Below are 12,934 nucleotides of genomic sequence, written 5' to 3' on the forward strand. Positions count from 1 at the left end.
ATTGAAAGATGTATTATTTTTTAATTTTCTCCCTATCAAGCTAGTTGATATTTATTCCAATCCATTACTGCTGGTCAAACCACACAGCGATGACAAGCTGAAGCTTTCTATCAATTCTGACGATGACGTTTTGTTATTTTATTAACTTTCTTTCCATCCAATTGATTTTATAGAAGATTGTTATGCAACAAAGTGTATGCACTGTAAATGCCATCTGAATTGAAAGAACATATCAAATGAGAAAAAAAAATTGTTAACTAAACTGAATATTTTATACTTTAAACGTGAACAATTTATTTTTATTATCTCACTTCAATGCGATGATATCTACGTCGATAGAATAGGAAAGAAATCGACTTTTAGCTTTAATTTAGGATTTTTATGCAATATTTACCCCATGCAAAGACTTTATTGCTGCAAATTTTATAGTCACAAAGATGATACCCTGAAATTTGGTGAATATATGGTGCAAGGTAACAGATCAATTTTGGCTATGAACGAAACAAATTCGCAAAATGCACTAAATAAATCGCTATAGTTTAAATAAGATCGACTACTAATTAATTTACACCAATTTTCTAGTCGCAAAGTGCCCAAAATATTTGAGTTTGTTTCCATATGATATTTTGTGTTGCCACAAGATCCCTGACATGGCAATGGCATGGGCAGTGGGCAATGGGGAAAAGAGCACCAACTTTAGCGCAATTAATTGATATATCATGCAATTATTGTGCTACAGTCTTCGTCACAATGTATTGTTTATTAGATGTTGACGCTTGCGTGGATGAGCGTTCAAAAATGGACCTATCGCATTCAAATTTTTCACGTACATTTAGTATGCGAAAATACTGTGCAGTACTGTATGCCATCGATGTTTATCGATGCAAATTGTTTTCGTATAATGACTTTTTTAAAATTGGACTTTGTATAGCGGAAGTGATCGTAAAAATAATTCGCTTAAAAAATTCATTTTTAATCGCAATCGTCTTTTGCCCAAAACAGACAACATTTTATCGAAATATCTTAAACATATTGCTCGATAGGTTGCATACGAAAACATATGAATAGCCATCAGGCATGCAATTACCGCACAAACTTAATATATATACTATGCAATAAAGCGGATAGGGCATAAATATTTCGGATATCTTGGTTAACAAATTGTTTTACAATTTTCAATGTAACGACCATCCGAAATTCAGTTTAAAGTGATTATAATCTTTTCATCTGCTCGGATACATTGCAGTTTAAGCACTTAACTTTTATTGAAAAAACTAATGAAAGTATTATCTCTCTACGCATTTGGTTGCAACTTGAAAAGTTATACAATTTTAATGGAAATAGCAGCATATAAATGCGATATATGCAAGTTAATGTATCTTGCTGGTCGATAAGAATTCAGCCACTATCGGTCAAGGCGATATATAAATATTTAGTTTTAGTACTTTATGTCAACGAAATAATACAAAGAAATGAAATAAAAGCAAGAAACGTTTTATGTTAATTTCCTTCGCTGAACAGCTATCAAAACATTTTTTTTTTCGCTTTTCTCGCATGAGACGTCTTATCACATATTTGAAATCTTTTACTCTCAGTCAGTTTTTCAATTCCTCTGTCTATTTTCTGCTTTTTTCTCTTTTCATTACAGGCGTAGCGAATTCTTGGGATGCATGTCATTTCCGTTACTCACTCTGTTGCATCAGGAAATCAATGGCTCTTATAAATTACAATCGCAAGAATGTGTAAATAAACCGCAACCGGCCATACCATTGATAGCGTCTCATCATTTCTATGGTAATATATTACAACATCAACAACATCAGCAACAGCACCAACAACAACAACAACAACAACGACAGCAACAATCAGATCAGCAGCAACAATTATCGTTGAATCAGAATCGAATAACAGCAAAAGCAACAAGAACAACGTGCTCGGTAAACATGGCTAACACTTTTACACAAATGCGTAGCAATGATGACGATGTCATAAGCATCGATAGCATGGCTCAGCCATTGGCGGTCGGTGAGCACCAAGCACCCATGGTTTTAAGTAAGAAGGCTTTACATCAACGCGATGCTGATGAGAACTTATTTTTACGTTTCTTGGAATTGGATCCACCAAACAGTACTGAAGCGACAACGGCCGGTCAGGCGACACCAGCAGCAAGTGATCGGCGTTCTTCAGGTTCAAAACCTGTGGGTCGTACACCGTTTACTATGACCAAAAAGTTGACGCGTACAGCTGAGCGCGGTTTCGGATTCTCTATTGTCTGGACTCATCCGCCAAGAGTTGAAAAAATTGAAGCAGGCCTATCGGCAGATCGCAGCGGAATATTACCCGGTGACTATGTTATATTCGTTGATAAGCATAATGTGGTAACAATGCCAGAAGCTGATGTTCTGAATTTAATACGATCACAGGGTGCCACCCTAACATTGGAGATTTTCAGAAGGTCAGGTTCTGGTACGGCGATTGGCAGTGCTATGGGTGGTGGTGCCGCCAGTGCCGCCGGTACTTCACGTTCATATGCGACTAATACGTTACCAATGAACGGCAAAATGTCACGCATACCAAGCGGTAACAGTAATTACGCGGCCAGCGAAGAATTGTGTATTAATGCGAATAATGTAACGAAACGTACGATTGTTGGTCCAGCAGCAGCGCAACCAGCATCGGTGGCACGGCCACCTACTGCCTGTTCAATGGGCACCAGTTCATCGATAGAGGCTGCAAAGAGACGATTAAATTTACCACAAGTCACCTTTAGTAAAGAGGTAGGCAAAGGTGTTATTGTCTGAATAAAGAAACACGAATTTTTTGTTTTTTTTTTTTTTCTCAAAAAACTTTGATATAGTATGAATTAAGCAGGGAGAATGTAAGAGTACAACGAAGAGAGAGAGAGAGAGAGAGAGAGAGAGAGAGAGAGAGAGAGAGAGAGAGAGAGGTTATAGTGTAGGTTTTAAAGTAGGTAGGTAGTGTTTCAAATTTATGAAAACATGTTAACATTTTTGACGAAATGCACATTCCACAAACAGAAGAAAAAAAATGGTTTCAAGGAGTTTAGAAAAAAAAAAATGCAAGAAAACATTTTCAATACATTTTTATTTAATTTTTAGATAATAATTTTTCACTTTTAGCTCATATATATTTTATATCCTTCAATTTTTTTTTTATGCATTAAATTTAGTTTTAATTACACAAGTTAAAACTTATTACACTTAACATCACAGGTAGCGATACAGTGCAAGATATATTAGCTTCTCGTGCATGCACCTAACATCCAGGAGAACTAAAAATTGCCTAACGATTTATTACAACGAACGATGCAGAGTCCTTCTCTGAATCGATATAAGCTTGTCTATTCGCCTGTCTGTCCGTCCAATCAACGAAACTTGTGCTTTGACGTGTTTTACTCCAAGGATGAATCCTCCTCAAGACTTTTTATATTGGAAACGTAATCCTATGAAAAAATTTATGTTTCGTTTTAATTTTTATTATTTGGCAATTCGGTCGGTCTTGCCCGACTATAATGCTTTCCTTTGCAACGAATTAAAGCAAACAGAAAAATGCAGTTAATCTTCCTCTAAAAGGTGTAACTATACGGCATTTCGCGCGCCAAAGCCCGTTTACATTGAACTTATTGTATCTGCAGCCAACCTGGCATTATGGTGGTTGAAGTATGAGAAGGTGAAATACATTTTATAACACGTAAGCAACCTTGCTAAAAACTTGTGATTAATTGCTCACTGAATGGCAGCATTGTTTACTTACTACTAATGAAGCTATTGAGTCAATAGTAGTCGTAGTATCGTCGTCTTCTTTGATTTGACTGATTTGATTCATTCATTGAAACTATTTCCCTGCTCAATGATTGCGGCAATGCAATTTAATAAGCGCCAAAATAGTCCACAAACTAAACGCAAAGACGTCCAGTGCTTAAAAAGTACGTATTCGAGTCAAAAGTGAAAATTTTACGGACGAGGACTTCTTCTTCACCTCGATATTGTTTTTTGAATTCTGAATGATGTGGTGAACTGTACATCCTAGCTCGAGCTTTCTTTAACAACACGTCCGCATATTGATGCGGATTCAACGAATATGAATTGCTGGTGTTTGTTAGAGATGGCATTTCGCCGTTAGTGGCATTCAAACGCACTGTTAACTATGTGCAAGAGCAAATCTGCAAGCGACAATCTCATATATATTTTTTGTACTTGAAATGGCCAGATTTATGCCTAATTTTCTTGAAAAGTTAACATTTTTATATACTAAAAGATAATAAGTTATGCAGCACAAACATGTATATGTGTAGATAAGTCAAATATTCCCCGATAGATAGTAAACTTTGGTACTAGGTACTAGGATCGAGTAGATAAATTATATTATTAGCAGCTAAAACCTGGTGAAATGCTTAATTAAATTTAACATTACATTGACCAAAAAAGCGCCAGAACCGCTTCGTAAACTTGATCAGTTAAACTCGCTTCACGACAGTGGTTCAGCATAGCCAGCAAACGCACAATGCATTTGACTCTGATGTGTTACCAGATCCATCATGTTAACCAAAGTGCCTACTGGTTTGCTACGAATATCGATCGAACGGCACTTTTCAAGCAATGTGTGGATAATATGGCAGAGGTCGAAATTGTTATCGAAAGGAAATTTATAGATTTATTTGAAATAGAGGGTAAAGGCAAAAAAAGCTATTTTTACTCGTTAAAACAAGCTTCAACGAATGTCGCATAATAAATAAAACTGGGAGGCCAACTGGAGAGCTATCCACGTGCGTTGAAGTGAAACGTAACCTAGCTTAAAAGCAGGATGACTTACTTTTAACATTGAAAATTGGACAGAAAAACTAATTATATATATTAATTATGATAGATTAAATAAAACTGCCGATTTTCGTGCCGCAAGGGGACGAATAAAGCTAAACAGGGGCAAAAAGTATTTCATATCATATCTCTTCTCGTAAATTATTCCAGGGTTTAACTCAAAACTTAGCTTAGACACAATCCGCATAATTATTTATTATTTAATATAATCATTTCACATTAAATTATTATACCTGGCGAGAGAAACAAATCGAAAAGGTTTTCAATTTAATTAATAAAGTAATTTAATAATGCACTGCAAAAAAAAAAAAGACAAGAAAGAAAGGATTGATAGGAAATTTTTTAACAAAATTTAAAAATCACATCTTAATCTTTTATTTTTATTATAGTGTCCTAGTATGTTATACTTTTGGCCAAGCGAAACACCCGGAAGGCTAAAGTATGGCTTACATACATACATATATATTTAAATTCTTCATTTATAAGGCATACTTCTTATTTATTTCTTTATCAATTTGTGTTTTTTTTTTTCCTTTTCTTTGTTTAATTTGCTCTTTTCAACATATTCGTTTTTAACCATTATTTTTATTGATTACGTTATAGTTTATTTATTACAAAATATTTTAAGCAAGTTCTTGTTGCGTTAGAATTTTTTTTTTTTGATTTTTTTTTTTTATATATATCCTTAAATAATATAATTTTTTTTTTTTATAAATTTTTAATTATTTTTTACAATATTTTTTTTTTTTTTTTTTTTTTTTTGCGAATATGTTTAATATACATAAACCTGTTAAAGTAATCGTTTATATTTATTATTTAAAATGAAAGAGAAAAAAATGCATTTTCAATATTATTTTTTATTTATAAATTATTATTATGACTCTGTTTATGTTTTCTTTTCTGATTTCTTCATTTTAATGCATATTTCGTTCGCTTTTACTTTTAGAAAATCATTTGAATTGTTAAATGTTTTATGAACTAACATTTTTGTTGTTTTTTTTTTTTTTTTTTTTGAATTTTCACTGAACAACATTCACACCATTGCCTTGTGTTTTAGTATACGATTTTTTTTTTTTTATTATTTTTATATATTATTTTATTTTCTTTTTAACGCATAATAAAAAACATATTACAATTTAAAAAAAAAAGCTATTTGTTTTTTCTTTTCAAGTTTTAGTTCAATTACCTATAAAGTATGCCATTGCCTAGGGGTGCGGTTATATTTAAGTTAAACTTGTTGTTGATTCAATTACGATCGAAGTAAGAGAAGTATTTGCTCCTCGAATGCCTTTTTTTTTATTTTTGTTGATGAAGTCAATTTCAATCAGAATTTAATCAATCTTGTACCTATTTTGCTGACAATTATTTTAAGATCAATACTTGTTCTATTTTTTTTTTTTTTTTTTTTTTTTTTAAATAAAAAACATTACTTTCTACTTAAAATAGCCATAGTCTTTGCAATTTCAAGCAAGGCTAACTACGTTAGGTTAGATTAGATTAGGCTAGTCCAGTTATCCATAACTATAGCAAATATAAAATTAACTAATTCTTCGATAATTAATATTATTCTACGTTCACAAGACGGAGTATATATTCCCTCTTAATATAAAAATGCTTCTGTTTGTACCGCGAATCCAGTTCTTTGACGAAAAGCAAAGGTGAACAAGATTTTTATAGTAAGTGCATTTTACTTCCGCTTCAAATTTTCATTGCGTTTTTTACAAACCGTTCTTCCAACAAAAGCAATGTCGTTGTAACTTACATCGCTTGTGACACCAGACCACCATATGAGAATCGACTTAGAATCACTTTCTGGAAGCCTGTCTGTCCTTTTGCCTATCCATCTGCTCGACATCTGCTTATGTATTTTTGTTGTTGTGTTCAACCAATAAGAGACAATTTTCGAGATAATTTGAGAAATTTTGGTACCATTTGGCTCAAGAGTGCACTTCATTGAAAATAACTTGTATCACACTCATCGTACGAGGAGTAATCCTTTTACAAAGCCTCGACTTTATATATAAATAAAAAAAAATTTCTCATTTTCCATATTTATCGAAAAAAATTGCTGAGAAAATTTCTAAGCGTTCTCACTTAATAAGTCGATGCTAAAAAGTTAGACTTGAAAGAACAAACTGTTTAATACGCTTCCAAATCAACTCTACCATAGACAGTTCATCTTTTTGGTAGCAAACAGGTCCAAGTTTTAGAATATCACCACGAAAATTGTTCCCAAGTATTAAAATGTCGTGTAAATTTACTGAGCTGAATTTCGACGAATTTCGAACTCTCTCTATGAAGTATCCGTACAAATGCTCTTATGCAAAGTAAACCCTCATATGGTAACATTCGGATTTTTTTTTCGCGAAACTTATGGCAACAATGGAGTTAATTGTCTAATCATCTTCCAAATTATCAAATTTTAATCTACGCTTCCTTTAGAAGCGTTCTTTTGAACGAGTTGGGAGGAGCAAGTTTTGAAACTTTATAGATAATCATGATAGGGATGAAACCTTAAAACTTAAATAATTTTTTCTGATCTCTGAATGGGATTTTATGTGAACACCATGTTTCAAGAGCCTTTATAAAAAATTTTCCTAAAATGGTAAACTTGCCAGCCTCTACCTGCCTAAGGGTAGTAAAGTTTGTAGACAAAAAGGACATTGAATAAAATAAATGTTTCCTGCCATTTTACATTGCAACAAAAATATTGTAATGTGACGAGTGTGTGCCGAAATGCTTCCAAGCTTCCATCAGTCATCGAAATTCGTTGTAAAGCTGAGAAGCTTCGCAAAAGCTGGATACACTCCATGCTCTTTCAACAACTCGCGTGTTGCCACAACGAATCTGGATCGTAATGCCCAATCGTTGCCAAGAAGATGTAAAGGGACCTATTCTTGAATCATAAAACGATCAGCACGACTTGTACTTCTATTGATCAAAAAAAAAAAAGAAAAAAATGTACGAAAAGCAAACCGTTATCAAACAGTTCAACACCAGCTAAAATCTCGTGCAAAGAGTAACGTAAAGCACCCGCTTTCAGCAGCTTAGAGCTAATCATTTTTTCGTTCACTGACACCGACATTTGCTGTGCCGAGGAAAAAGAAAAAGTATATCGAAACACGTACAGAAAGTTCACGGTCTGAAAACAGCGCTAATCACATATAACCTCAAAGATGAATAAACTCATGTAACTCTTCACGAAACTTCTCATTATGGTTCCCAATTTTGAATTGCTTTAATATTATGTCTAGGAGTGTGTTTTAAGTTTTTCAGATTTCAACCCTCCAGAATCTATCAGATAATGAAAGATCTACATCACGGCAAAATATGCAGTTCGTTACAAATCTTCTATCAAAATCCATCAAATTTCTTGAAATTTTTGTAAATTCTTTGACGATAAAATAAGAGGAGCATTTACTTTTTACTAACTTTTAATTTATTTACGTGGATGTTTGAAACGTAAATTCTGTCGGGTTTTGAATAATTAGCCGCATGACTAGCCGAGTAGATGAAAGTGACGACTACGAAGTCGGTATTCAAATTTCAAGTACGATAAACTTTACTTTGGTCGTAGCTGAGTAGTAGTGAGCATTCAATCAGCGAAGGCATAACACTTCCTGACAGGGAACACATCCACTAGGCTGGGGCCATCACTTTCCTATCTCTTTCTCTTTCTTCACTTCTTTCTGACTATCGTGTCACCGTGTTACACGAAGTGAAGGTGTGTTTGCGCGGTGGATAGGGACCTCAGGAAAAATTCTTGATCGACTTGCAATTGATTGCATTGAAAACTTGAACTTATTGGGAAATGACCTAGCCGTTCCTTTCTTTCTGAAGATCTAATAAATTATGCTTTCTTTTTCTTCTTCATTTCCAGTCCATCGCCCCGATAAGCGACAATCGTCGCAAATTTCTCTTGCAGCTGATAAGTCGCGAACAAAATTTTATGTCCGCTTTACATTTTGGTATGCAACGTTTTGTGCAGCCCTTGCAAGAGCGCAAGGACCTGATCACACCGAATGATCATCGAACTTTATTTCAAAATATCGATGAATTGCTACGAATATCTGAGGATATATTAGAGCAGTTGTGTCACGATGATCAAGAGCCGCAAATGAATTTCGCTTCAAGAGTGTACTTGTCTAAGACAACTGCCATCTGTGCAGCGTATAAAAAGTATTGTAATGGCATTAAAAGGGCCGATTGTGTGCTGGTTAATAAATCACGTCAAACAGGATCCGAATTTATATCGTTTATCACCGAACCACCAGTGCCGCGTAAGAGACCGGATCTCACTATGTTCATACACCGTCCATTACAGCATTTTCGCGAAATTTTAAAACTAATGCAATTGTTAGCCTCCAACTGTCATGTAGATACAGAGGAACATAAGAATTTCACTACGGTGATAAGCGAATTGCAAGCAGCTTATCGCGAGATTACTGTTAGTAGTGGTCTCATGGAGCCCTTGGGCGAGGGTAGACCTTTACTGACTTTGCAAGACCTCGAGTCACGTATGGTTTTCACGAAATGCAAACCATTCACTTTGGCTGTGCAAGGAAGACAATGGATTTTCGGAGGTGATTTGTCTAGAGTGGAGGGTAGATCGGTGAAACCTTACTGGACTTTATTATTCAGTGATATTATAGTATTTGCCAAAGTTAGCAGAGATCGAGTTTTATTTATAACCGAAGAGCCAATACCAATCGCAAACATCGTTGACTCTTGTTTTCATATGAGAAAAAAAAGTCAGTGCGGGTAAGAAAGAGGAGAAGAGAACGACATTAATTTCTTTTCTTTTCTTATTTTCCTAGCTACCGAGTTTCGTTTGACAGTGGATCCTAATGGTCGTTTGGCAGAGAGTCCTACCGGTTATTGCGCACCGGACTTAACAAAAACTCCCAAAAAAGGAGCCAGACGTAAGAGCTTAATATTGAGAGCGCCTTCCCTAGAATTAAAGGCTGTCTGGCAAAATTTATTACAACGGCAAATGTAAGCATAACTTTTCTTCGTTTATTTTTTTCTCAACGATCTTTTGGCTCTTTTCGTTCCCTTTTTTTTTTGTTTGTAGCTTCTTGGTAAACGCTGCTTTAGGTTCTACACCACTCTCTAGCCCTTTGGATTCCCCCGATGTCTTGAATACCTTGGTGCCTCTCAGTGATATTGGCGTAGCCTCGGCTTCAATAGGTTCTATCAAACTCAGTTCCATGGATAGCATAAACATACGAAATCAGCATCAACAACAACAACAGCAACACCAACAGGTGCGTCTACAACGAGATAGTAACAAATTGTTACATGGTAGTGACGTGAGCGGTTCATTTGAGAATCTGCAACGTCTTGCCAGCACTTTAGCCTCACGCTGTAGCACACGCATGACACAAACCACTCAGGCTTCGGTATCCTGTTCCTCGCAAACAAATTCACCAGCCAGCTACCGGCGATCTATGGGAGGGGTCGGTAATGTAGCTTGCCTCGGTATACCCGGGGATAGTGTAACTTCGTTGCGTTCTTTTTCTTGCGGTCGTAGACATTTATTTAATCCTCAAACTTTAGAAGGCAGACCATTATCGGCCGCTCGTTCTTATAATGCCAGCAATAATAATTCCACAAATTTATTATCATGTAGCGGCAGTAGTTTAAATACGCAAACTTTAGGCTCAGGCGATCATGTACCCTCTTGCAAGTGCCTCACCTCCATACCAGAGGCTTCCATAGAAACTGGTAATGACTCTAATTATGAGCTTAAAGCCTTACTCTTAAGGCAAAATTGTTCGGATAATTCATCTTCGGAAGAACGGGTCTTACTTATAGATTCTGAAGGTAGATGTTGTCTAACTAGCGCTTCTTTATTCACATTCAAACAAACGGATAACAATAATCTTACAACAAATTTAACGCTAACCGAAAACTCACAAAAGTCGTCGCAGAAAAAACTTTTAGAATTCTCTCTAAGTTCAGTGGGACGTTCATTTATTGACGAATCCGATGTATTGCAAGACTCGGTGATACACTCCTTGGCTACACCAGAAACACCCACGCCAAATATTTCACCCTCTGTTACCAAATTGACATTCAAAACTCACGACTTGGATACGTTTTCGAACGATTTTGTACCACAATCGCCTACAAACTCTGCGAAAGAGAAAAACCTGCATGCGAACGCAACGACACCAACTATACCCTTAGCCCAATTTGGTGGTTCTTGGGATCTCCTCGAATTGGATTTGAATTTACATGAAGTCAATTTAGACACTTGTTACGATACCGACGTCGAAGAATATATTTTTCATGGTGATGAGCGAGAATTTCATCACGAAGATGATGACGACGACGACGACGACGATGACGACGATAACGACGAGGAAGAGAATATATTAATTGATGATCCTTTCGGGGTGTTACCGATGAAGCCCACACCACCCGATTCCTTTGATCTGTGATTTGATTTTTGGCTATAAAAATTGTATTAAATTTTTATTTCAAAGCTTTCTTGGTGCTAATGAGAATATTTCTGATGACTAAAGCACAGTGTCCGCACTTATTTACATTCATAATACATCTTTTAAGACTAACGGATGTCAAGGGCTAAGAGACTCTAAAACAAAGATATGGAAGCTATTTTGATAGTCAATTATTAAAATGTTAATCAGAATTATTTGAGTTCACAATATTTATAAACAGCATTTTTTTCTCAAACTTTTGAGTGGTACGTGAACTGACGCGATTCTTTACTAAAATCACCCGATGATGGCGTATTGTTTCGCCATCTTCCCTTGAAAGAATGAATTATACGAATTTACAGAATAAATGAAGAGTTTGCCTTGCCATATGATATTACGACTATGTTATTATCTTCGTTTCGTGCACTGTCTCTCGTCCCTAACTTAAAAACTTTATAAAGCGATTGGCATATTTCTCAATTATAATTCATACGTTCGCTTGTGCAGCCAGAATGGCAAGAAGCCGTTAATGGCAAGAATGAATTGACATTTTCGAAGCGTACCTTTAATAAGATGCAAATTAAGTAAAGGAAGTAGAAATGCCTCGACGTAATTGAACAAAATAATAAATAAATAAATGAAATAAATAAGTAAACATTATCGATTAACGAGCATTGCTCTGCTTGGTAATCAGGAGTAGACAATAATTTTTATATTCCTCGATGCGTTGTTCTGCCCATATCCCCACTCTACTCTGGTAGCGAGTATACGATAAATGACTTAAGATATATATTTTGTGGTATATTTTGATAAAATACAATTTTTCTAATTTATTGTTTACAACTACGGAAAATCTTCACAGCACAATTCATTCATTTCTCTTTAGTTTCTGAGACATTTGAAAAACACTGTGCTTTTAACGAAACAATGTTTGCATTTTATGCTTATTATCCCCTCCCCTCTTTTTGCTATTATTTACAGCCCCTAAAAATCAACTGAAAATAAAATAAAAATAAAAATAATAAAAAAGACGAAATAAATAATAATAATAATAAAATTATAATTTTTCGAGAATATTTCGAGAATTCTTTATATATAAAATCTACTAAAAATCATATTTGTATCGATGTGCTGCTTAGCTTTTAATTATTACATTGAGAACAAACTTAATAAAAATAAATTTTTTTTTCTTTTTAAAAATTAATTAAAACTAAAAATGCTACCTCGTTTAAAAGATGATGTGCTCATGAATATTGAAAAAGTAGCATAATTATTTCCTTTAAAATTTTTAAATACTTATCAAAAAATTTTTTGAAAAATATATTTTTATAATTTTTTTATTTACAAATATATGATTAAAAATGAATTTATTAACAATATTTTGATGGATTCGATAAAATTTGAAAAGAGAAAACACACAGTTTTTATTATTGTTCAAATACCCGCCACAAATAATTCGTTGTTCTAATGTTTAAAAAATATAAATTTTGCTAAATGATCAGTGAGACGTTCAATTCGTATATCGTACATTAGACTATAAGAATCTTACTTCATGATAACTGAGTAGCCTAAAACATTGATTGCAATACATCTGCAAGGCAATATCAAATATATATATATATATATATATATATATATATATATATATAT

General features: G+C 34.4%; 1 protein-coding gene across 5 annotated transcripts in view; it reads left to right on the forward strand.

The window, feature by feature from the left end:
- The window catches only part of LOC119644786 (serine-rich adhesin for platelets-like), a 51,750-nt gene that overhangs the window by 27,196 nt on the left and 11,620 nt on the right, over positions 1-12,934 (forward strand). For all 5 annotated transcript variants that reach the window (XM_038044524.1, XM_038044538.1, XM_038044546.1 and 2 more), the window contains 4 exons: positions 1,649-2,777; positions 8,719-9,589; positions 9,656-9,833; positions 9,913-10,105. In XM_038044524.1, coding sequence (XP_037900452.1) covers positions 1,671-2,777; positions 8,719-9,589; positions 9,656-9,833; positions 9,913-10,105 — 2,349 coding nt within the window. In that variant the 5' untranslated portion in view covers positions 1,649-1,670. The remainder of the gene's footprint in view (positions 1-1,648; positions 2,778-8,718; positions 9,590-9,655; positions 9,834-9,912; positions 10,106-12,934) is intronic.

This window comes from Glossina fuscipes, unplaced genomic scaffold (assembly GCF_014805625.2).
Source record: "Glossina fuscipes isolate IAEA_lab_2018 unplaced genomic scaffold, Yale_Gfus_2 0, whole genome shotgun sequence".
Taxonomy (NCBI): Eukaryota; Metazoa; Arthropoda; class Insecta; order Diptera; family Glossinidae; genus Glossina; species Glossina fuscipes.